Source organism: Malus domestica, chromosome 09 (genome assembly GCF_042453785.1).
Source record: "Malus domestica chromosome 09, GDT2T_hap1".
NCBI classification, from domain to species: domain Eukaryota; kingdom Viridiplantae; phylum Streptophyta; class Magnoliopsida; order Rosales; family Rosaceae; genus Malus; species Malus domestica.
Window position 1 is genome coordinate 33,611,898 of NC_091669.1, and position 26,266 is coordinate 33,638,163.

The window sequence follows — 26,266 nt, forward strand, 5'->3', positions numbered from 1 at the left end:
AGCAGATGAAATTAAAAAAAAAAATCAAACAATAGGTCATACCTTAGCTTATGATCAAGGCTACGCTTGAAGAAAAACAGAGCAGTATGCAAATTTTTTGGTTTTCTTTTGCTTTTGGAGAAATCTGCATAGTAAAAGCAAAAAGAAGGTTATACCACACTTGCAAAGTAGAAGTCGAGACCATGAACAAGTTTTCACATACAATTATTATACTAAAAAAACTTGCTTGGTACGGAATTTAGGTAACTGTTTCCAAATCTTAAAAACTATGAAAAACATATATAATCTGCTTTGAATTTCACTGAGGCATTTGAACAAACACCAATTGAACAAAATGTAGAACGATTTGCTCGTTGAAGACCACTAATTGAAGTTTGTACCACAGAGCTACTGATCTAGATGGTACGATGGAGTTGACCTCCGATTCTCAGGAGCTGACCGAGTTAACTCTGCCAAGGCTCGACGAGTTCCAGAGGCTCATGACGAGCTCTAGTTTACGAAAGAAATCTGAGGCCATCAACTGCGAAATCCAGGCAGTCATGAGCTCGGGCAACGCGAGGTTAGGAACAGAGACAACCTCGCTCTGAAAGGTCGAGCAGAGCTAGGAGGTTGCCGAGTGCCTGATTTTGTTCATCTTGAAGAGAATTCAATTTTTTATTTATTTACAAGCAGCGGCGTAACCAGGAATTTCAAATAATCGTGTCATAATATCAACAAAAAAGCTTCATTGGGTCATTTCGTCGAGCACCTAGTAGGCACCTATGAATTCCTGCCAACATATGCTGAAATTTTATGTCAACATATATCGACGACTACTATTACTTGTACAAGCTTGTCGATGGTGGATGTAGGGTACTGTGGAGTAATGTTGAAGATTTTCAAAGCTTTTCAACTAAAACATTTCATTTAAGAAGAGAGAAAATAAAAACAAATATGATAGAAGAAAATAGAAGAAGTAGGACGAGAAGGTCGTAATTTAATTTGCCTTAGTTGTTTGTTAGAGTCAAATACAATATAGAAGCAAATATACATAGGGTTTTTAAAGTTATTAGGGTCAAAGACAACCAATAACTCCATGCTGGCTCCGTCACTGTTTACAATGGCAGCCATGGTGATTGGTCCTAGACAAAGGGAGATGGAGGAAAACGGGTGAAAAAGTTGCAGGGAGGAAGAAAAGAGGTGTTTGGTTGTGTGTTTAAAAGTTCCTAAGGCTTATGAAGGAAATTTCACCTAGGAGAAAAATCACGAAGGAGGTTGAAATTATTTGGGGGAAATTTGGGCTTCTATATTGCCGTGAATTCCATGACTGAGAAGTCCTACAATGAAGACGAAGTGCTACCATGGCTTCCACAATAAAGAATAGGAGGATTTTGAGGTGGGGTCGTCGACAAAGAAATGTTGGAGGAGAAGTGGGTGGCACCAATGGAGGAGACGAGGTTACCGGAAGCATTGAAGAGGAGAAATTTTTGGGGTGACGGGAACACACACACCTCAGAAAGGCAGGTGGTGCTCCTAACCTATTAAATTTTGACAGCTAGCTTTTGGCATCCTTTTGTTTTTTACTTTTTAGCTTCTCCAAGTAATGCTATTCATATTATGTTTTTATACCACATTTTTATACCATCTTAGGTGGCATTGGACAGCTACATCATTTGAAAAATTTGCAAACCTCAAGAAAAGGAAGAAGAAAGACTCATCGTATACCACAATCATCATTTAATTAACTAGTTTTTCTTAATTATTAGTTTATTAAATAATGAACTAATTTAAAAATCTGATTAATTCAAATGATGTGGCTGTCCACATCAAATGCCACCTAAAATGGTATGAAAATGTGATACAAAAATATGGTATGAATATCATTACTCATGATTAAGTGAGCAAATGACAAAATCCAGCTGTCAAAATTTAATAGGTTGGGAACACCACCTGCTTTGCTGAGGTGTGTGTTCTCGTCACTCCCAAAAATTTCTCGTTGGAGAGGACAAGGTTTCACGTTTATAAATTAAAATTGTAACAAATGTTTTGTTCTCATTGGGCCACTTCATGTGGTTAATAATTTGGGTACTGTCTATTCAGTACCCAAGTATTATCCTAGAATGAGGGCAGCGGATAATTGAAGAAGGGAACATTGCGATAATTAGGAGTGGAAAATTTTTCCATAAACCGATTTACCGACCGAACCATACCAGTCGGCTCATAATGGTATGGTATAGTTTTGGCATTTTTTCATAATCGGTTGGCATTTTACCGAACCGACAATTAATGGCATGGCTTTGGTAATTGATTTTGTATGCCGACGGTATACCATACCTACCAATATATATATATATATATATATATATATATATATATAAATTTTCTATTTAGATATTTTAGGTATTTTTTACATGCTTGACTGTTCACTCCTTAGTTTTAGGGTTTAAAAATATATATGTATATGTATATGATTTATGCCATAATAAATATAGAAAATATTGTTAACAAAATTGATAGCATGATGATTACTGATACTATATATACAGGTACATATATATGATTTTGAATGTATATGTGTTGCTTATGTTTAGGATAATGGAGTCTAGCCAATCAACCGTTACAACATGGATTAGCCAAAAATGAACCACACAATGCAACCGAACAAGCAACCCAATCTGAAAATCAAAATGAACCCCTAGAACTGGAAGATAGCGAGGAAGAAGTGGAAACCACTGATTGTGCCATTTACCAACCGAACAACCAATAATTTTGGCTGAACCGATTTTTGGCAACCGCAAGAAGACGGTTGGTTAGCAGTAATTGATTTTCGGTAATTATGTATATGTGGTTGGTAGGTGGCACAAGAAATTTGGCATGATTTGCCAACCGAACCCAGCCCTAGCGATAATCAGCCTCAAGTAGACAAAAGGTACAAGAGAAGCCATTGTCAAATGAAAAAATTAATCAAGATGTGTTTAATGTATAAAGTGGCAGGTAGATAATTGAAGAGTATTTATGTTTTTCTCTTCTAATGTTGTCAATAAATGAAATTTAAGCCATTGTCGGTTAGGGAGAAGAAAATGGAAACATAACAAGGAAAAGAAGAAGACAACTGATCATCATTCAAGAGACGACAAGTTCGACGAATAGAGGTGTGGAAGAGCAACAAAGGCTCAAGTTTTCTCAACTTGGTTTTCTTCATTTTATTATGCATTTAGTGACAACTTCAATTATGTTTTGAAATTAATTTCTTTTCCCTAGAGCTACGAGGTAACCTAATCATGATTGCTTCATTCCTTAGTATCGTTATTTCTGAATTTCAATCTGATTGAGTTTATTTTGTTGTGGATTATACGCTTGATTTTTATCTTGTTGATTAGCTACAAACTTGGTTTGTCAAGTTCATCTAATGCAAATTTAAGTATGTGGAAATTCAAAGCTTCTTGCAGTTAAAGTTATGAAAGCCTTGATATACAGGTTATGACTATGTTTCATGCAGTCTCTTAGTTAGTGTCCAAATTGATAATAATTTTTTTTTTTTTTTTTTTTTTTTTTTTGTGTTTAGTAATCTACATGTCATTGAATCTTAGTACATAAGAGTATACCTAGTAATCTAGATGTCATGAACACTATATGATTTAGAGGAATTAGATCGTCGACAATTATTCATTAATAATTTATTGCTAGAAATGGAAAATTTGGAAAAATAACCAAAATTTGAATCCTATATAGAACTATAGCCATCCTTTTAAGTTTATGATAATTATAACCAAAAGTTGATATGAAAATACTAATATATCCTTAAAATAGGAATTGAGAGGTAAGGAGAGTTTGAAAACAAATCTAAAAAACCCAAATCAAATCTGAGATTATCCCAATGTCTTACCGGGTTTTTTTTTTTTTTTTTTTTTTTGTTCCAAAAAAATTAAAAAATGTGAACCCAAGGATTTTCTCGGTTTGATTTGTGTGTGACAAGAAAAATTTATTTATTATTCATCATTTTATTGTGAAATTGTTGTAGGGTTTTCATTGTCATTCAAAAATGGTCTGGAAAGTTGTTGAATACAGTCCCGAAGAAAATGGTCTGGGAAGCTATGAACACTCATGGCTGAGACAACTTGGAGAACATGTCAGTTTATATATTTATTGCCCCACACCACACCCATTGATTCATTTACATTTAGCAATTTTCTTACAAGTTTGGGGCATCTAGCTAGTATGAAAAAGAAGATCATTATCTACCAGCTGCTTCGTCGATTGCAAATTTTGTATCATTTTTCATTTGGCATTTCTCTTCTGCATTATATGATTTCGATATGTTTTCTGTCTCTAAACTTGTAGTAGAAAGGGGATTTAATTGTTCAATTTTTTTATTTTTTATTTTGATACAAAATTATAAAGGTGTACATAAGGGTATATTAGTACTTTTATATCAATTTTGGGCTATAATTATCATAAATCTAAAAAAGTGGCTATAATTCTACATAGAGTCTTAAATTTGGTTATTTTTCCAAATTTCCTGCTAGAAATAGGTTGGACTGGTTGTCACATCCCGGCCAGGGCCCCCACCACATATCCTATTACGGCGGAGTCGAGCTCAAGATGTGGTGGGGGCCGGATTGTGACATCCCATATTGTCTAGGAGAATGGATCATGTAAGCCCTATATGTATATTCTCATCTCTACCTCGCACAAGATATTTTGGGAGCTTACTGGCTTCGAGTTCCATCGAAACTCCGAAGTTAAGCGAGTTCGCGCGAGAGCAATCCCATGGTCAAGATGTGACACTGGTTATGGTGGAGTCAAACCCGGGATGTGGTGAGGGCCCGGGCCGGGATGTGACATTGGTTATAATGAAATCGAATGCTCTAGTAACTCACTCATCTCGTTCACAATTTGTTTCTATTTGCATCTCTATTCCTTTAGTCTTATTTGTCTTGTTATTTTTCAGTGTTTTTAAATCAAGAACTCAATCCTTGCAATTCTTTCTTATAATCAATATTTTGAATTCAAGTGCTATTCAACTTAAGCTAGGCAATTAGAATTGACTCGATCTCAGTTGGAACGAGGTTGTGTTTGCCTATTATATTATACTACAATTCGTACATTTGCGAGCATGAAAATTTGGACTGAATTGGGTTGATTTCGACAAATCTAATTTCGGCAACAAAGATCAATTTTTTTTGTCTTAAAATGGTTAAGATCATCAATTAAATTCTAATTGCAAAGTTTCTAAAAAATTTCAAAAGGTTTAGTGGGATCTGTCAAAGCTTAGAAGTGTATTATCTGAGAATATGGTGAAGAAAGAAAATCATTAGTTGGCCTGCTGGTAACCTTGGTGTGAGAAGGGACAAACTTTAACTTATTTGAAATGGCATTTCGAATGGTGTTTTCTTTGTGAAGACTTCTTATGGTCTCTTATTTCAAAGAGAGTCTTGGATGATTGGTCCCTAATGAACAGCGGGCTAGGAAGTGTTTGACCTCTAATCCTTCATGCACTTTTTGTTCTTGGCATGTTGAATCTATTCTCCATATTCTCAGGAATTGTTATAAGACTGAATATGTTTGGCTGCTTCTTAGTGTTCCTTGTTATGTGATAAACTCTTTTGATTTGAACATTCAAGCTTGGTTGCTTGCTAATCTTAAGGTGCATATAAGGTTATCAATCAAAGTTTTTTGTGCATTTTATTCCTCTTTAGTTGTTGGCATATTTTGAAATGGAGAAATCAACAAAAAAATTTATACTAATTATGTTATGCCAAGGGATCCTTAAGCTATTTTAGTAAGGGATGCTGCTCAATGGGTAAAGGTGTCCTCAAAAGCTTCTGTGAAGCCAACTAGGATGGTGCAAGATTAATATTGATGGTTAAGAAGAATGACTTCTAGGCAAATTGGGGATGGTTGAGTTCTTAGAGATCATTGTGGTGATTGGTTAGGGAGATTTTCTGCCAATTTGGGGCAGGGACAAGTTATGGAGGTAGAGGTGTAGAGTTTTTATTTTGACCTTAAGCTTGCTTTAACAAAGGCGTATATAGGCTTATTATTAAGATGAATTCAGTGGGTGGTGTCAACTTGATTAAGCAAAATATGGCAAATCATTTTCATCCTCATTTTACAATTTTGAGTAGCTACTGAAATATGAAGGATCAGCTGGAGCGTCATCAGTTGGTTCATACTTTTCGACAAAATAATTTTGTTGCTGTTCATTTAGCTAGCTCGAGCTACAATACGGACTTGGAGGTTTGTGCTTTTCATGATCCTCCTATGTGGATTGAGATGTTGTCGATGGATGATTGCTTAGGTTCTTCAAGGCTTGTTTTGTCTGTTCGAATGTTGTTTCTTATTTCTTACATTTATAAGGTTAGGTATTCCATATGATCGACCTCTTCGAGTTCATTATTGATGTGTTTTCTCTCTATAACAAGGTGCTGCCGCAGGCGCAGCACCGGTTGAAGTTTTTGTTAAGGATCCATTAAATAGTTAATTCTGAAGAGATTGAATTAAAAGTCAATTAATCTTCCGGACATTGAGAATTCATTTGGATTTGAAATTAGCCACGGACTTCAAGGTTCATTGACCAAGACCTAAATGTGAGAAATTTTTCATTGTGTCTGGAACACGGATGGTACACCACGACTTGTTATATAAGTGGTGAGAAATGTTATTTTTTAAGTTGTTAATTTTTTAACACAGGTATCTTACTATTTATATAATGACACATAGTGTATTACCCCGTATTTCAGGTACACTGAAAAATCTCTCTTAAATGGCGAGAATTTAAGTTGTGAGACAACTTAAGTTCATTAAGTCCAAAAGAGGCTCATTGAATTCTCTTAGCCAATTATAGAGGGAAAAGAGATTGTTAAGTGTGTCGCTAGATCATCTCAAATAGGCTCTTTAAATAAGCTTTTAACAACCACTTAGTATTACGGTCTAGTGTTATTTTTCTTCACTTATAAGTAAGAAGTCTTAGGTTCGATTCTTTCCAAAAGAGAAATTGAGTCACATTATTGATAGTCCATTGTGAGGTTTAACCCGTTTTCCATCTCTCTTGGACACCCACTTTGCTTTTTTTGCACACCCATAGTTCTTATTATTTTATTTCATGTATTTAAACCCGAATTCTATAACATTTTTTTTTGTACATCGATATTTTTACACTAGGAGGAGTGGGAGTTCGACTAAGCCACACAATAGGTAGCCTAATTTGTTATCGAATTCGTTATCCACGAAATTCGAACCTAAGATCTCTTATTTCCATGTGAAGAAGAATACCACCAGACCGTAGTATTGAATGGTTAATCCCAACAATAATTAGCAATAACTTTTTGCACCTAATTCGCTCCCAGCTCGTAACATGTGTTTACATCTCTCTGTCTATTGTTTTAATTCCTTTTTTAAGTTAGCTTCAATAGGTTTTTAAAACTAAAAGTTGAAATCAACGTTGAAGAGATAGACAAGGATTTGGATCCTCTCCTGAGCTCAGCATCCTGAGCCTGCTGAGCAAATCACATGGGCCATTGGAGTTTGATTCAACGGCTACAAACAGAAGGCCCCTCTAAAAGTTATAATAATTGTAGTTGTTGGATCAAAATACAACGGTTCATATGATTTGTTCAACAGGCTCAGGATGCTGGGCTTAGGAGAGGATCCAAATCCAATATACAAAAGGTGAGTGAAGTTGAACTCAACGTTGTACTTGATGAACACATTTCTTTGTATAAAAATCCTAGTGGCTGTTCAATTTGGCTATATAGGAATTAAGTTGGGTGTAGTCAAATTAGGATTTCAATTGATTTTTAAGTTATTGGATTTCATAGGATTATGGACTTCTATCAAATATATATGGATTTTGAAAGGTTTGAGAAGATTCGTATAACAAATTTTTAATAATTTAATAGACTTATGCAGCGTTAAATCTTGGCCATCTAATAGATCAAATGATGATAAATGTGTCTAGGTCATAAATCTAACCAAATGGAGCTGCAATTGGTTCATGCTCAAGAGTTGCGTCCCCTTCTCCAGATGGAACAACTTGGTGAAGCAAGAGTCAGCTTGAGTGGGGCGTGGTGGAGATGAGATTCTTTTTAACCTTTTTTATACATGAAATTCACTCTCAAATCCTACTAAATCTGTTACTCAATGAAGCCAAGCGCAACTCATTGCAAAGGCTATTGCTTTAAAGGAAGGGCTTTTGTTTGCCAAGTGCAAATGTGTGAAGATGCTAATGGTGAAAGGGGATTCTAAGCAAGTCGTCCAGATGGTGCAAGATGTTTGGATGCCTCCTTAGCATCTTAAACCTATCATAGAGGATATAAAATGGTTGGCTTCTAAGTTTCAACACATCAGTTGGAAGCATATTTATAGGGAGTCTAATTTTGTGATGGACACATTAGCTCATTTGGGCCTCAGTGTTGACAACCTTTATTTTTGGGATTATTGTCTTCCGTTTTTGGCTATAGAGGCCTTTAATTTTTTTTGTATTGAAAACGGTTGTATTAAAGGTTTTAAGCTTTAATAAATTTCTTCTTTATCAAAAATAAAAAAATTAAAAAAATGAAACCTTACAAAATCTATGACATTGTGAACACCTGCAGATTTGCATGGACTCTTTTTAATCCTAATTGACTACATTTTGATTTAGATGAATTTTTTTAAAATCCTGTTAAATCCTACTTTGACTACAACATGATTTCAAAGTCTTTTAACACTCTATTGACTACACCCTGATTAGAAACTTAATTGACTACACCTCCTAAGATTATATTAAAAAGTCTAGTAAGTCTTTTATAGTAATTATACATATGAGTGTATGTATTATTTTTCATTAAATGAAACTGAAGGGTGTCCATAGTAAAAGGTTGGTGTATACATAATTAATTAAAAATTTAATCATCACAAAGTGATTCAGTGGTTAGAGACGAATTTCACGTTTGTAATCCACACAACACGTCATGGGCTCGATTCCTAGTACTGGTGAATAACATGATGATGGTCAGGAAATGGTTGAAATGCCTCTGTGAGTCTTTCCGACCCCGAAAGAATGAAATGCCATGACGAAGCCATTATCTGACCCCTTTTTAAAAAATAGAAAAGCTACCTTCTCCTTTTAGCTTTCCCAACTTGCCTTCCCCATTCATTAGTTGACATGTGAACTCTATCACTAGTTAAAGCTCAATAATTAATGTGTTAAAATATTAATTATTTAGTTCCCATATGCCTTTCATTATATACCAATTTTTAACTTGCACTCAATACTTTCTTTAAATTATATAATTTTCACCGGAGCCATCCTCCTTCCTAGGGATGACAATTATAATCGTTAAAACCAATAACCATGGATAACCGTCCGAATGTATTAGATTTGGGTATGAAAATTCGGGTATATTTTGGTTATGGGAAAAAACCGTAAATAATATTTGGTTATGGTTTTGGATATGGTTATAGCCGTCCTCATCTTAAATCTTACTACCAAGGCCGGACTTACAAGTGAATTAGCTAGCAACCAATTCAGTTGTAAATAATTCTATTCTTCACATCAACCTTACGGTGTTGAAACTTAGAGGTTTTGTATTTTTGTAACATATGGAGAACTTGCTCAACCATCAAAGGGGATCAAGGGAAGGAGTTTTCAAGGTGCCATTCAAGGAGAAGATCAAGCCCTTCCTCTAGGGTGATACACTTTTTCAAAACGAAAGTAGTAGTGCTTCAAGATATTGAATCCAAATCTCTATGTTTTGTCTTTAGGGTGAACCCGCGAGCTTAGCCATCAACCGGCCTTTTCTTGGCGAAGCCCACTGTCGTCACCACCACCAAAGTGAAGCATGCGGTCCCCCAAAAAAAAAACCTTATGAAGCACAGATATGGGAACGAGAGCAAGACTTTGGGAGAGGGGCGAAGCATTTCGTGAACCCTAATTTGGAAATGTCAGGGATTCCCCCCGATCGTCAAACCACTGCAAGTCGCGAGGCGTGGACTAATAATTGTAGCATGTTCCAATGTCAATGAGCGGCCCTCTATATTATGAACTTACTTCTATGATTGTTTTTCCAAATTCAAATGTTTGATCGAAAAAATTGTAATTGACCGTCGTTCCATTTTGTGAACAATGGCAACACAATGGTTGGATTGTCATAAAGTTTAAATAGAGGTATTTGAACTTTAATACTTGGAAAAAAAAAGATTTAATTAAAATTTGGTATTAGATTACATATTTATTTAGTTTTTTTTTAGTACGTACAACGATATATTTTACACTAAGGGGAGGGGGGAGTTCGGCTAAGCCACACAATTAACAACCTAATTTGGTATCGAATTCGCCATCCACGAGATTCGAACCTAAGACTTCTCACTTACAAGTGAAGAAGTACCACCAGACCGTAGTACTGAGTGACATACTTATTTAGTTATTAGATGTGTGCTTTTAATTCAAATTCCAATTCATATTCTATTTTTGTTATAATGTTTAATGTGTATAATATTCAATATCTCCCATTAAATATTTGAATTTGTTAATATACATATTTGAATTTATTAATTTTATTTAACTTCCTCCAATTATATCCTTATAAATGTACATAAATGAGAAAACATTGAAAAAATAAAATAATGACACATAAGAAACATGTAAATGTATAAGTGTACCGAAAATATACTAAAAGGAATTGATGTACCTAAATGTTTGTATTGAAATATAAGATGTACCTAAATGTCTGTACCGAAATGTAACATATTAAATTAAGGTACTTAAATGTCTGTATGGAAATGACTATACTAAAATATATTAAATGAATTAATATACCTTGGTTATGTCACTTTCTAGGTTAAGCTGTAGGCCAGGCTCGAATAAAGGGCCTCCACCTCCTCAAGTAATTTGTTGGTTAAGCTGCATACTGCAATTATATATATCCATGTGTTATCTTTGAAGAAAATATATGTGCCTAATATCAAGCATATATACCATACTACTTCTACTATATATCAAATATAATATGAGCAAAAGTGCTTTTGTTCTGTCATTCAAACAGAAAAAACCCCTCATCCGCTTGTCATGTATTAATATTTTTCTCATCAATTTGCCACTTTCAACTACTACTAATTTTTTTGTAACATTGCAATTGCGATACATTGTCATATGAAATCATCTCCAATATCATATTTGGTATAAGCCATACTATAATAAGGTCTTCTTAGTTGTTTTTCAGGTTGCCCCCACTAGAAGAAATCTAGTTTCGTCCCTGACCTAAATGTTTGTACCGAAACATATTATAATGAATTAATGTACCTAAATGTTTGTACGAAAATGTTTGTGCTAAATGATATTATATTGAATTAATGTACTTAAATGCCTCCATCGAAATTGTCACAGCCCGTCCCGGAATTTTAATTCCGAGGACGTGAAAGTACAAAAATACCCCTAAGCGTGACAAGGTGCGTAAAATAATGTTGGATATTATCTAAGTTATAGTTTTGGTTAATTATTTTGTTATGTAGCTTAAGAACTTAGGTTAGATTTGTACGTGTATGTGTTAATATTATATGGGTTAAGGTAGGGCCTTATACCCCCTAAATCCCTCCCCAAAACCCGTTTTTGTTGTCTCTCTTATCTCCCTAGTCACTCTCTCTCTCTTTCTTCATTTCAGAAACACTCATTCCCTCTCTCTTACTCTCATTCTCTCTCAAACTCTCGGACAAACACCCAAGACCTTGAAAACTTCACAAGTTAAGGTTGAGGAAGGTAGCATCGTGTTCGTAAGGACCATACGAACACATTGATATTATTTTCAGGTAAGATTTCCCACGATTCCATGTAGAAAACTTAAGCTCCGAGATTGCTACTGTTCATGAACTTAAATTTGGTTGTGTTTTAGGCTAAAGCAAAATCACCACGAGTCTTAGGAAGTTCCAAGGAGGCTCGGAGTGCCTCGTTTGAACAAAATGGACGTCGGGATCGTTGGGTTCGAGTTTGGCCGAATTTGAGGAATTTTGGAAGGTATGATCTAGTTGTTTTTAGGCCCTAAAACCCTTCCAACGTGATAGTACATGTTAAATGCTTCATTTTGGTATAAAATGCGAAGAAATTGGTTGAAAAACGAAGGAGAATAGTGGATTTGAAATTTTTCCAGAAACCGGCGAACAGTCGCCGGCGACCGGCGACTCGCCGGAGAAGACAGGGAATCTTCCGTCAAGTTTGACGGAATATTCCGACGCCGTTAGTTAACTTTAACGGAAACCGTTAGTTTTTAACGGAATATACTAGGATTTGACGGAATATTCCCTAACGCCGTTCACTGTAGCCGTCAGTGTGCATGTCACGTGGCCGCGCGTGGGAGGCCCGTAGGTCCGTGCCACGTCAGGTGCGTGGGGGCGCGTGAGACCTCCAAAAATTATTTTAAAATATGGGGATGATCCTGAGGTTGTGTAGGTCACTGTGGTATATTCATATACCCAATTTGAGCATCGTATGAAGAATTAATTACCTAGTTTGGTTTAGGTGCGTTAAATGTGCGTTAAATGATTGTTTTAAGTTATTTCACTTCTAGGTGGAACTTTTAACGAGGACGAGCACATCCAGGGGCGTCAAGGGGGTTACGACCCGGCGACATACCAGTGAGTGGGCATTTGTTTTTATATATACCTATATACTCGATTTCCCCAGAAATCAAATTAAATGAAAAGTATATTGAAATGAAATGAAATATGATGTGATTGCCATGCATAGAATATTATGGATATTATGAACTGTCGTATGATGCATATATGTATGATGGTGCTGTGGACGCGCAGGTAAGTATTTAATTAATATTATGATGATGATGATGATATATTGAGCTCATATCCTGCACCATGGTTTAGTGCTTATAGTATTCACCGCATTGCACGCTCGCCTTGGATCCAAGTAGATGCTGGTCGTACAGTCCACGCGGAGTGGGTACGACGGGCCAGTCGTAGAGTGTTAGTGAGATTATGACTGGTGGGTGACCTTAGGTTATTGTATACAGATGATTGATGAGAGAAGCACTAGAGCGAATATTACCATGAGTCGTTCAGACTACATTAGGTGGTTCCGACTTATGTGCAGAAGGCCGGACAGGTCACGCGGAGTGACTCCGGCAGAGAGTGAGATTGATAAATGTTGAGCTCTAGGTTCAATCGTTCAGGGCTATTAGAGGGCCTCCGATTGATTATTTCTTTTACCTGATTATATTATGTTAATGCATTCATACTAAACTGTTGAAATTGGCATGGTACATTCTTTATTGAATCTGTTATAAGATTGATGATCGAGACAGTTGAGATATATATGCTATATACTATTTTTCTGGGAAAGTATACAGTTTTTCCAAAAAGGGGTTATAATTGTGGATTTATGAAATGATTTGGAAAAGCTTGATTTTCGCCCACTCACGTTTTCTGTTTTTCGCCCCTCCAGGTTCTAGTTGATAGTTGAGGCGTTGGTGGCCTACGAGGACTGCTTCGGCGTTCTGACAGACTAAATAAATGTAGGATTCACCCGAGGGTGTTGTAAATTAGTTATGTTCCTACTTGACTGCACCTAGATGCTTATGCTCTGTTTATGTGTGTTTAGTACACTCTTATGCACATAGAATGCTCGGTTGTAAATAACTGCAATTAGTGGTTTTCGTTGACTCGTATTTTATTATTAAATCGTTTCCGCTTGCGTTATGGTTACGTCACACTTACGTGACGGCCAGCACGTCCTAGTCTTCGGGTTAGGGTGTGTCAGAAATGGACATACCAAAATGTATTAATATACCTAAATGAATAACATGAAGTGTATTGGGATATTATATAAATGAAATTACTGTAACAAAATAAAATATCAGAATATTATTTGTGGAACCCCCAGATGTTATTGGGATATTATTCCTCATTCTTATAATGGAGTGGCACTCGGCCTCGCCAAGTTAAGTTTGCATAATTGTTCTGATGTAGTTTTGTTTGAGGAACCCCCAGATGTTGTTTGGCAAGTTCTCAACCAAGATATGTTACTCCCTTGAGTTTATGAATAAAAGCAATCGTATTCTATTCAAAAAAGAATATAATTAAATGTAGTTAATATTAACATTAGGAAAAAAAAACATGAAAATATAATTATGAGGTTATTAAATGTGTTAAGGAACTAAATTAGATTTTAATCTTAAGCTAGAATTTAGTTTAAAAGTCATATTTTTTAAGAACTAAAACTCAGTTTTCTATTTTAAATATGTTATTGTTGGTGCTTTATGTGACTTGCATAAACTTTAAAACTTACATTTGTGAACGTGAAGTTTGTCGACTTCAGATCAAAGATTTTAGGGTTCCAAAGGGTTGACTTTCCCATCAATGTTCACCATAGCACGCTATCAATATCATAGCCAATGTATACGACTTAGACTTGACAGTTGTTCGACTTGAATCTCAACTTGACTGGTAAAGCAATAATTTGGGTTAAACAAAACGGGCAAATCTGCACACACAGCTAAAAAACCGATAAAGAGCAGAGGAAGAGAATAAAAACAAGGAAAAATCAAAAGACGTACCATATACCTTATCTCTCTATATTCCATTGCTTACATAACGCCGAAGCACAATCGGTTGGTATATGAAGCTGAACAAAATATGTTTGCCTTTTTTTTTTTTTTTTCAAATAAAACCGAGCGACAAGAAGTTGAAATTGGCAGAAAATGAAATCAGGAAACACAGGAAAGCAACGAAATTGATTTTTCACTTTTGGAAGTAAAGCAAAGTAGATTAAGCTAAAGAAGGTTGCTGTGATGAAGAAACCAAAACGAGACAAGTGTATGTAATAAGAAGATCGGAGCAAATAATGAGAAATGGATGGGAAGAAAAGCTCTCTCAGCAGAAAGAAGATGAGATAATGAATGCATGAGAGAGAGAACGTGGTAGCATAGAGAAGCCCAACGTTGTATGCAATTAAAAAAGACTAAGGTAAGAAAATGGCTGTATTAGTTGACGTATCGAGAAATGTGACAAAGAACGTGGTACGATAGAGAAGCCCAATGTAGTCTGCAATTGAAAAAGACTAAATGAGGACTTATTCTGGCAGGCATTTCCTATTTCCTAGGTAAGAAAATGGCTGTATTAGTTGGCGTATTGAGAAATGTGAGAGAGAAAGTGGTACCATAGAGAAGACAACGTTGGGAGAGATTTTTCAAACCATTAAACCTGGAAATCTGTACAAAAGTTCTCATTCCATCTCTCAAATTATGGAGAAATTTTTAATTGTGACGAGAATATGGTACACCACGTGTTTTTATGTAAGTGGTGAAAAATTTTAATTTTTATGTTATTAACTTTTTAATACACATAACCCACTATTTATACAAGAACACGTGGTGTATCATCTCGTGTAATGGTTACACTGAAAAATCTTTCCAAATCATGAAAGGGTCGTGGCTCCAAAGTTACAAAAACTCCATTAAAAACTCATCAACCAAACTCACTAATTCATAATCCACAAAATATATATACAATTATTCACAAATTTCCGATGGAAAAATTTTGAGGAAAAAAAGGTGTAGGGAGAAACCCACAGAAAAATTAATAATTTTGGAAAAGAGAGAGAGACAAATTCAAATTGTAGATTTACCCGGACTTTTTTCAATTTCAAAATTCAAATCTTGGGTTGTTTCTTTTGTTTACAGATTCAAATCCTGGGTTTGCCCAGTATAGTTTGATGGATATTTGAAAATAGACAACCACAGTTACCAATTCTTAGGGCTGGTTTGGTATTGCTGTGCTTTGAAAAAAAAGCTGTTGTGAGAATAAGCGGCTATGAAATAAATCAGTAGAGTGTTTGGTAAACTTTTTTGTAAAAGTGTTTTTGGAAAAAAAAAGCAATCTGATAGTGGGTCTTTTCATTAAAGGAGCACTATAGCTCCGTGTGCTTTGAAAAAAAGCCAGTTTTCCAAAGCTGCAAATAGTAGCTTCAGCTTTTTCCTTTGATTTCAGCTTATTCTCACAGCAGCTTCCAAAATAAGCCATTTTTTTAGTTTACCAAACACCTAAAACCCTCACAGCTTTTTTTCATGGATGCTTTTTTTTAAGCACCTCACTCCTAAACCACCCCTTAGTGTGAGAGAGTAGAGCTGTAAATTTTGGAGAGAAGAGAGTAAGGCTTTTACAATGCTTTTGGCTTCATCGGGAATATGAAAGGGTGAAGAACAGCAAGTGGAGAGAAATATAATTTTAAATTACTATTTTCTTAAGTTATATTAACAGTGGGACTCAAGGCGTGCTGGGCAAGTCCGACTGGACTCTCTTTTGGTGCCAGTCCCACTAGCATTTGGGGCGAGTCCGGCTAACATTCTCCTTGATCTAAAGTCTACGGACTTCAACTTCACAAACTTAAGTAATATGGTATAAGTTACGTTAATCAACACTTAATAATTCAATCATCAACAATCACATAATATAGTTTATAAAATATGATTTAAATAGATAATTTCCCTAACAATATGGTACCTTAACACAAGGTGAATGTTCTTCATGAAGAAAACCTCACAATAAGACCAAAGCCTCCAAAATGGTTCTTTTTCCCAACTTTGCAGTACTAAAATTTAGAACCTCTATTTTACTATATCTCCAAAAATTGTTTACCAACAACAACAACAAAGCATTTTCCCATTAAGTGGGATCGGCTGTATGAATTTTAGAACGTCATTCCGTTCGGTTCTGTACCACGTCTTCCGTTAGATCCAAGTACTCTTCAGTCTTTTCTTAGAGTCTTTTCCAAAGTCTTCCTTTACCCCTTTGGCCCTGAACCTCTGTCCCGTAATCGCATATTATAACTGGAGCGTCAATAGGCTTTCGTTTCACATGTTTAAACCACCGTAACTGATTTTCTCTCATCTTTCCTTCAATTTCGGCTACTCCTACTTTACCTCTAATACCCTCATTCCTAATCTTATCCTTTCTTATGTGCCCATATATCCAACGAAACATTCTCATCTCGGCTACACCTATTTTATGTACATGTTAATGCTTCACTGCCCAACATTCCATGCCATAAAGCATTGTTGACCTTATTGTTGTCCTATAAAATTGTTTACCAAAAAGAAAAAAGATGTTCGACATAGGCTCAAACGCATTAGACTCTTAAAAGGATATTGTCGATGGACTTAGATTCTTTAATTGGCCACAATAGTACACGCTTAACTCATTCAAGTACGGAAAAACTGGATCATCAGCTAGAAAGGAGTTCTCATTCCCTAGATGCATCAGCTCCGGCATTTCACGGAGCCACAAAGTCTTTACATGTGGAAGGGTCCCAACTGCTTGTATTTCCCAACTAGTATTTCCTTCCTGGGAAAATATTTATTTCCAAGGTGCAGAACACAAAAAGAGTGTTTTAAGCTTTTGTAATTTTTGAAGGAAAATAAATATCTGGGGTGTGCTGCCGAAGAAAAAGTTAAAGATGGTAGTTTGCTAAAGAAGTCCACTGGCAATGGACCATACAGTTTGTTGATGCACAAAACCGGAAGGTTTTGGAACAACGTAAATTCGACCGTGAATCTGTAAGAAAGTAAAGAACACAAGATGTATCGTGGTTTACCCCAATGTTTGGGCTACGTCCACACTGATGTTGATCGTATTTCTCTGTAACTGTATGTATGGATTACAAGTGTGAGGGGGAGTCCCACAGAGAAAGAGAGAGTTTGAGAGAGTTTATCTGATTTGTGAGCCTTGTGGCTTCTGTATGTGAGGATGAGACCTCTTCATTGTGAGGGTGAAGAGACCCTTTTATAGACTAAAGGCTCATCCCCTTTTACATGAATCATGGGTTCAATGTTTGGAAGCCCAAGTAACGAGGCCCAATATAATATGATACCAACAGTAGTCCCCCAAGTCATCAGTCAAGAGAATCTTTTGGCTGGAGACTTTGAAATTCAGTCTATGTGTGGGCCGAAGTAACCAGTTGTCGTCTAGAATTGATACTTGATATGGGGCGGTGCTCAATGTGAAATGATGCTCAATTAGAAGTAGCACATGTTGCGAGGCCGCTTAGCTTGTGGCTTATGTTGCCTTGGTTGGCTTGGCTTGTGGCGTTGAAGGTGAGAGAGTCCCTTTTTAGAATAAGGGCTTGCTCCTCAATACATAAATGATGGGCTAGAGTTGATGTTCACGGCGAGGTGTTTGCTCAGCAGGCGACGATGCTCTCTAATGATGGCGAGGGAGTCCCTTTTATAGAATAAGAGCTCGCTCATCAATACATAAATGATGGGCTAGCGTTGATGCTCACGGCGAGGCGGTTGCTCAGCAGGCGGCGATGCTCTCTAATGATGGTAAGGGAGTCCCTTTTATAGAATAAGGGCTCGCTCCTCAATACATAAGTGATGGGTTAGGAGTGATGCTCGCGGTGAGGCGGTTGCTCAGCTGGCGGCGATGCTATCTAATGAAGGTAAGGAAGTACCTTTTATAAAATAAGGGTTCGCTCTTCAATACATGAATAATGGATGCTCTCTAATGAAAATGAGGGAGTCCCTTTTATAGAATAAGGGTTCGCTCCTCAATACATAAATGATGGGCTAAGTCCCCCAAGAGTATTTTTCATGAGGTCCAGTTGCGGAAGCCTAATATTTGGTACATAGTGTAGTCCTCCAAGTCTTCAGTCAATAGAGTCTGTTGGCTGGAGATTTCAAATTCAATCCATGTATGGGCCGAAGTGGAGGTTGTTCGGAGGCGGTCTTTGTATACCGTGCACTGAAGCTTGTAGGTGAAGCTTTGAAAGTGAAGCTTTGAAAGTGAAGCTTTGAAGCTGGAGCTTTTGTAAATAAAGTTTTTGAAGTCAAAGCTTTGTAAATGAAGCTTTCGAAGCTGGAGCTTTGTACATGAAGCTTTCGAAGCTGATTGACATGATTGATGCTCATGAATGTTTATGTTGATTGACATGAGTGATGCTCATGGATGTTAACATGAGTGATGCTCATGAATGTTTATTTATGATTGACGTGAGTGATGCTCATGAATGTTTATGTATGATTGACATGAGTGATGCTCATGTATAATTTTGGAGTATTGGACGTACTTTTGATCACCTGGTTGGTGATAATAGTGGCATGCTGTCGAATAATTTTGAAGTACTGGACGTACTTTTGATCACCTGGTTGGTGATAATAGAGGGTGAACCTTAAGTGGAGGGATGGAGGTTGGAGTTTGAAGTCATAGGGCTTGGCTCTTTTGGGCATATGGGTCTTCGCCCTCCATATAACATTCCAGCCCACTATTTTGGGCTTGCCGACATTTTGCCCATGTTTTTTTTTTTTTTTGTGGTGGATGGTAGACAAAAGGAATAATAATAGACTTATTATTGAGAAAGCTTATCTTCTTCTTCATTGCTTTTCCTCTTCCGCTTGTTGGTTGTAAAGGTCAGTATACTCCAGCTGTAAAAGGGCAATATTCATTTCTCTAAAGTGACAGCTGCTTGGACAACCTTTCCGACACCACCCATTTTCTTTTCTTGATCTCCCCGCTCTAATAGAACTCACCCCTCTCTGACTCATCCCTTTCTGACCCTGCTCCATTTTCTAAGCACATATAATAAGCTATGACTCTTTCTCGTGAGTGTTTGTTCAGTGGGATACTTTTGCATGTTATCCCGTGGGTTTTCTTTTTTTAGTGGGATAGTGGATGTCTTATCTTTGTAGATTTGCATGCCTGCTTTACAGCAAACACATCTTTAGCTTTTCCATATCGTCCACCTTCAAATCAACAACAAATTAGTCTCTTTAAATACACCCACTTGCTCCTTTTCCTGTAGCTTTTTTCAGAAAAAAAAAATAGGCATGGGGTCATGCACAAAGCCCTGGCATGCCATCACGAGGCCACAAAGCTCCATAGTTGTTGCCAAAGAGTTCGTCATTTTCCAACTTCTCATAAGCATCAGCTTTGAGGGGGATCCACCCGTAAATGGCCTCGCCGGCGGCGGCGCTGAGCTAAGAGGGCCAGCCGGCGAAGACTTGCTCAGCCTTCAAAGAAGAACGACTTGAAAAACCCAATTTGAAGCTAAATGCACTACCTTTCCTGCCATTGTGACTATTATGGCTGTGATAAGACCCCTCCTTCTCCTTCCTACTCTTCTTCGACTCTCTGCCGCCGACGACGTTCCGATCCTCTGACACGTCGCCCGGACGATGATTCTGATTCTGTGGTTCCCTTTTGCTACCACTCTTCTTAAATTCCGAAGAGTTCGATTTGGACTTTGGTTTGGATTTGGATCGGCTAACATTGTTGTTGTTGCTGGCAGCGGAAGCGGAGTTGTTCTTTTTTAAGGAGGACGAAGAGGGCTCGAGGAGGACAGAGCCATTGCCGGCGACGGTGGCCAGGTACTCGTAACAAGGAGACGCCGAGGCAGCCACCCGTTTGGAGCTAATGCAACCCATTTATCGCCACCATCAAATCCCGCCAGCATCGATCGATCGGAGAATGTAGGGGGATATCGCCATCTGTGGTGGCGTCGGTCAAACCGAGGTATTGGCCGTGACTGGTCACCGGAATGGTCATATCCGGCGCGATGAGGAATGTCAGGCCCTCGCCAGAAATGGCAGAACTGAGCGGTTGTTGAGGGTGAAGTTTTCGGCTGAGTCCGGCGTGATCTGGAGTGCATCGTTGCTGATCGTCACCAGCTGGAGCACTGCGAACTTGCTGTAAAAAATAAAGAATCTTTGGGGCTCTTTTATGAGCAGACCAAAAGAGAGAGAGAGAATAGGATTGGCGGCATTCCTGGGTTTGGTTGATGAGGTACGGATATTTGGTGGTATGTCAGGTAAGAGGAGCCAAAAGCCGTTGGATTGGGTTGTGGAGGTTTTTCAGAAAAGCTCAAGGAGGGATGTTCTAGGTTCTTGGGTTGTACAGATTCACAGTGGTGAGATGAAAAAAATGAAAGAGAACCAACGTAGCTTTTCATGTCGATTCCCACAGATGGCGTCAAATGTTGATGCACAAAATCGGAAGGTCTTGGAACAACGTAAATTTGACCGTGAATCTGCAAGAAAGTAAAGAACACAAGATGTATCGTGGTTCACCCCAATGTTTGGGCTACGTCTACACTGATGTTGATCGTATTTCTCTGTAACTGTATGTATGGATTACAAGTGTGAGGGGTAGTCCCCCAGAGAAAGAGAGAGTTTGAGAGAGTTTCTCTGTTTTGTGAGCCTTGTTGCTTTTGTATGTGAGGATAAGACCTCTTCATTGTGAGGGTGAGGAGACCATTTTATAGACTAAGAGCTCCTCCCCTTTTACATGAATCATGGGCTCAATGTCTGGAAACCCAAGTAACGAGACCCAATATAATATGGTACCAACACGGTTCATAGAAAATTTGTGTTGTGGTCCACGAAACAAAATGTAACATAAAATCAAATGTACATATATTATAAGTAATCAAACGTACCAATATAATCATACAATTAAACATACCTCTAATAAAATCGTAAGAAAAATGTTTAATCAAATTCTTAAAAGGAACATATATTTAATCAACGAAGTTGAAAAATAAGGCGCCTATACCAAATAATATTTGGATACATATAGAACTGTCATCTCTCTAATAACAGTAAGCCCTACAATTGTAAATGCGCAACACGCCTATATTGAAGGATATATGCCAACAAACTTGTTAGGTTGGTACGAACATCTCCAAGAGACTAATCATATTTTTGTTATTTTTAACACAATTATTGGCGAATTATAAATGCTCTTTTCAACCTCAATCTACCGTTTGCATTCAACCGAGATGCCTTGAAACTTTTGAAAAAGAGGACAAATAATCCTTTTAATGAATTTTTTTTATAAAATTAGTTTTTTCAAAGAAAATGTATTGAAGGGAATTTCGCTTAAGAAAATTGTGTACAAGCATCTTACCCTGTCAACAAAATAGAAAGGTAGTTTGACTGGTGTATAGAGGCTCAACTGATCAAGCTTTTCGTGGAATCTTGAAATTTCAGAAGCAAAAATCTCTATATTACCACATTCGATGAAATTTAGTTGCTTTAGTAATAGCCACTTGGAAACATGCAGGACAGGAGAAAAACTCCTATGTTCTGGTAGATTTTCAAATCTCACATATGCAACATTTGGTGTGATACCCTACATTTGTATTTTAATTATTGGACTCGACTATACAACGATTAATGTTTAAACTTTGTAATTCAATCTATGATCAAAGTGATTACTCTTAATCTTTATAGTTGAAAGATTTACCAAAGTGTCATTTTGATTATAGCCATGGTGAGTTTCTTGATACTCATTGTAGGACCAAAATATATAATAGATAAATAAAATATGGGGAACTTTAACAAAAAACTTCCGATACTGTTCACTTTAACGAAAAACCACATTTTTATATTAAAAAGTCAAACCTTGTATTATTCACTTTACCATTTTTTATGTCCTTATAGTTAAAACTCAAAATTTTTAATTCATTTTCATTAGTTATTCTCTTCACTAATTCCCTCGGGCTCTCTCTCTCAAAATTAAAAAAAACAACCATGGAGGCCCGGGAGTCGAAGACGCGGCATCGGTGATCAACTCCGCCAACACTCCGCCGCCGCAGTTTGTGAACAAAATCTGCGATATGGTGGAAGACCCCTCCACCGACGCCTTTGTCTCCCTCCTGGATCAACGGCAACAACAGCTTCGGCGTCTGGAACGTCCCTGAGTTCTCGAGGGACATCCTGCCCAAGTATTTCAAGCACAGAAAATTCTCTAGCTTCGTCAGGCAGTTGAATGCTTATGTGGGTATTTCTTCCCTTTCCTAAATTTTGATTCGTTCTTGCTTTTTCTGCATTTGATTGTTGTTTTGGCGGTAATTCCGGTCGGAACTGTGAAATTTGGAGTAGTTACGCGGGATCAATGTTCAGTTAGGTTTTGCAATTGTTATTTTGGCATGAGGGTTATCGAATTTGAGGTTGTAAATAAGTAAATTGTGAAGATAAATTATGTTTGTTGAATTGGATACTTCGTCATTCATTGGGTTCCTTTAGGTCTAGTCGATCATAAAAATGATTTGAATTTGTGTTGTTTGTTCCGAACCAGGTGAAAAGGTGGAAGGAAAAAGGACATTAAGAGGTCAGAACTACTTTGAGATATAAAATTTGAGCCGACTACTTTTGTGCAAATTGCCTTGTTTTATTTTACGTGCTTCTTGGATAAATTTGTTCCATTGCATTGCATTACATTACTCTGAAAAGAAAGGGGCAAGCAAAACCTACTCCTAACAAGTTGCTGGCTTTTCAGCCGTGCAAGTTGTGCTTATTATGCTGTGAGGGAAGATCTTTTACATTGATGAAGATATTTTCTGAAACTGATTGGTCGATGTTTTCTCAAAAATTTCAGTTGAAATGCCAATTGTAGTGATTGTCATTGTCATATCAGCAATGTGTCTAGATTATTCAATGTGCCCATCATACTTGGTGGCACAAGGATGTTCATTACTCTGGCATCTGTATACTTTGACTTTATTTCTTCCCTCGATCAGACCTTCACCCTCCAAGCTTGATGAAACATTGGGTGAAATCAGTCCAAGTCCAGAGAAACCACTCAAATCCAAGGTCGTGCATTCTAACAATTTGATCATCATAACCGTCTTTGAACCAAGGAACGAAATGCATTTCGTGCCTCTTCCAAAGTATCGACATTTGTAACCAACTATAAACTTATAATATATTTCAATTTAAGCTCCTCATCCAATTGATTGCTACTCCACTCTAGACTCAAGTATGCTGTCTCTGTCAAACCTTTTCTCTCAAGACTGGAATGAAACATCAATCCGCTACACCACTCCGGTAACTTTGAAACTTGCAAAGCGAATCCGCTACACCACTCCGGTAACAGTAACAAAAAAACCAAGCTCATAACCGATTGAAGAGTTTAAGGAATTCTCACCAAGGTCAAGGTAGTGAAGCTTCCCGAGTTCGCCTATTTCGATGAAATTTTCCCTTCGAGGGAATTTTGAGATGGGTCAACATGTTGCATGCAGTCCAGACATTAAACCAATATCTTAAGGGATTAGGCCACTAATGTATATTGGTCCTTGGTAGACTTTGAAAAGTCTCATCTTTTTTTTCTTGGTTATTTTCACCTTAATCTGTATTTGTCCTGTTGTGCGTTTGGTTCAGGTATGTCTCCTTATTGTCTCGTTTGTTGTCATCTGTGAGGATGGTTTGTTATTGTTTGCGAGATGTTTTGCAGGATTCATAGATAATAGATTTGGTATGGGCTGCCGTGCGTGTAACTCTGTAAAGACTACTCTCTTCCTTTCATTTAAAATGGTACATCGATTATTTATGTTGATTGTTGTTGTAGAGCCGAAGAAATTCTCTGTTTTTGCCATGGCTGCTGAGGGTATTTTTTCCCCCCACATATTTTATGTCTTTCTTTGTTCGTCTGCGGCTTTCATGCTGAATTATTGCTCTTTGAATTGTTTTGAGGATAACCAATTGCTCAAATTGTTCAAATTTAGGAATTCAGTGACCTTTCATGTGCATTTTTGGTTTGGTTCTTAATTGAAATGAATCGAATTGAATATTTGTAACCAAAATAATTGATTTTTAAAATTGTTCAAATTTGGTAATTTAGTGTGCTTTTATATGCAGTTTTGGTTTGGTTCCTATTTGAAATGAATTGAATCAAATTAAATATTCATCAAGCCTTCATGCGCATTTCTGGTTTAGTCCATTATTCTAACACATACAATATTTATAATTCTTCACTACTTCAAATGCATCAATGTTTACAGAAATCACACAAGCATTATTTCCCAAACACCAAAACCGAAAATGTAGCGAATAAAGCTCAAATTACAAATCACACTATTACGACGAAACACACAAGTCAATACAAGCATAACATGTCGTGGAATATGATTCAGTGCCTTCTCAATTTGCACAGAGATTAGTTAGAGCAAGTAACAAGGAAAATCAGAGTGCCTTCCAGTCTGCTCTCCAGGCTAATATTTCTTCCTTGAAAAGGAAAAACAAAAGGAAGAGGAAAATAACGAACAAACACGCAATCGCACACAATCGGAAAACGTTAACACGCCAGGCAAAAGATGAGGATTCCTCTTTGGAAGAGAGTCCTACAATTTTAACATCTACATGTGAATCTGCAATCATCGGCTGCTCCTGTAGAAATATATATTTCGTTGACAAAATAAACACATAAATTGTTCAGTATGAAATCTGACTGAACAACAATGAATAAGATGAATAAATCAGACTTTTAAATGTTACGGTTCAAGGTTCAGAAAAAGCTAAAAAATTGGAAAGTGAAATAAATAGTTGTTTAATTAGTGAATGAAGTACTTACAGTTTGATCACGATCAGTCTCCCTTGAATAACTTAGCATCAGTACATCATCAGTTTCTTCTGTTACATGTAGTCTTTCTGGTGTTAGATCACTTTGGAGTAACCCATCAGAAGAAATCTTTATATCGATCAGCTGGCAATCCTCGACAATCAAATTTTCTAAGGATGGGACTTTGAAAATGCAATTTCCCGTGCAAAAGCCTTGCAGACTTGGTAGGCCAGAAAGCTTCAAATGCTGCAAGCAACTGAAAGTAATCTCATTTTCTGGATCATCTTCCTTGCTCGCTACTATTTCTACCATTCTTTGACAGGACTCAACTTCCAAGTTCTTGAGTTGCTGTAAATTCTTAGCCACAGAATAAGGTATTAAGTATTGCAGTCCGTGACAATCCCCTATGGTGAAAGTGGTTAGATTCCGAAAGGATATCAAGGATGAAGCTAGATTCTCTAATCTGCCACAATTGTTCACGCATAGAACTTCCAAGTTTGGAAAAACACGGCCCCCTGCTTGGGAGTTTTCCATCCCTAGATGTATCAGCTCCGGCATATCGATGAGCCACAAAGTCTTTACACGTGGGAGGGTCTCAACTTCATGTATTTCCCTGCTACCACTTCCTTGGTGGTCGTGGACAAATAATTCTTTCCAAGGAGCAGAAAGCACACGGAGACGTTCAATATTCTGTAAATTCTCAAAGAAAACATCTGACTTGGGATGTGAAGTAGCAAAATAAATTGACTTTACTTTGCTCAACAACTCTGCTAGGAGTGGACCATATGGTTCATACCAAATCTCCGTGTTCTTGTCCAACATCAACTTTTCCAAGTTGAGAAATGACTTGCCCTGAAATATTGTCAACGGTAATGGCATGCTTTAAATTATTTTGAAAAAACTGGATAACACATAATAACTTTAATATTAAAAACTTAACAAGGGTCACTTAGTACTACGGTATAGTGGT

The 26,266-nt window shown here is 37.0% G+C and overlaps 2 protein-coding genes and 2 long non-coding RNA genes across 5 annotated transcripts in view; 2 read left to right on the plus strand and 2 right to left on the minus strand.

Annotated features, from left to right (window-relative positions):
* The window catches only part of LOC114823499 (uncharacterized), a 28,779-nt gene extending 14,124 nt beyond the window's left edge, over positions 1–14,655 (minus strand). For both annotated transcript variants that reach the window (XM_070805126.1, XM_070805127.1), the window contains exons 1-4: positions 14,523–14,655; positions 14,255–14,409; positions 10,781–10,871; positions 43–124 (exon numbers count right to left, since the gene is read on the minus strand). The gene's annotated coding sequence lies outside the window, so the exon portion shown is untranslated. The remainder of the gene's footprint in view (positions 1–42; positions 125–10,780; positions 10,872–14,254; positions 14,410–14,522) is intronic.
* LOC139187957 (uncharacterized) lies at positions 12,520–13,647 on the plus strand. Its single transcript, XR_011570999.1, has 2 exons — positions 12,520–12,588; positions 13,412–13,647. It is a non-coding gene; the product is annotated as an uncharacterized lncRNA (long non-coding RNA).
* A 7,777-nt stretch (positions 14,656–22,432) lies between the features above and the next one.
* Positions 22,433–23,305, plus strand: LOC139188084 (uncharacterized). Its single transcript, XR_011571250.1, has 2 exons — positions 22,433–22,736; positions 23,038–23,305. It is a non-coding gene; the product is annotated as an uncharacterized lncRNA (long non-coding RNA).
* A 1,427-nt stretch (positions 23,306–24,732) lies between these two features.
* Positions 24,733–26,266, minus strand: part of LOC103445093 (probable disease resistance protein At4g27220) — a 52,529-nt gene continuing 50,995 nt past the window's right edge. Inside the window, exons 6-7 of the mRNA XM_070805128.1 lie at positions 25,309–26,148; positions 24,733–25,124 (exon numbers count right to left, since the gene is read on the minus strand). Of these exons, the coding sequence (XP_070661229.1) occupies positions 24,921–25,124; positions 25,309–26,148 (1,044 nt within the window). The 3' untranslated portion in view covers positions 24,733–24,920. The remainder of the gene's footprint in view (positions 25,125–25,308; positions 26,149–26,266) is intronic.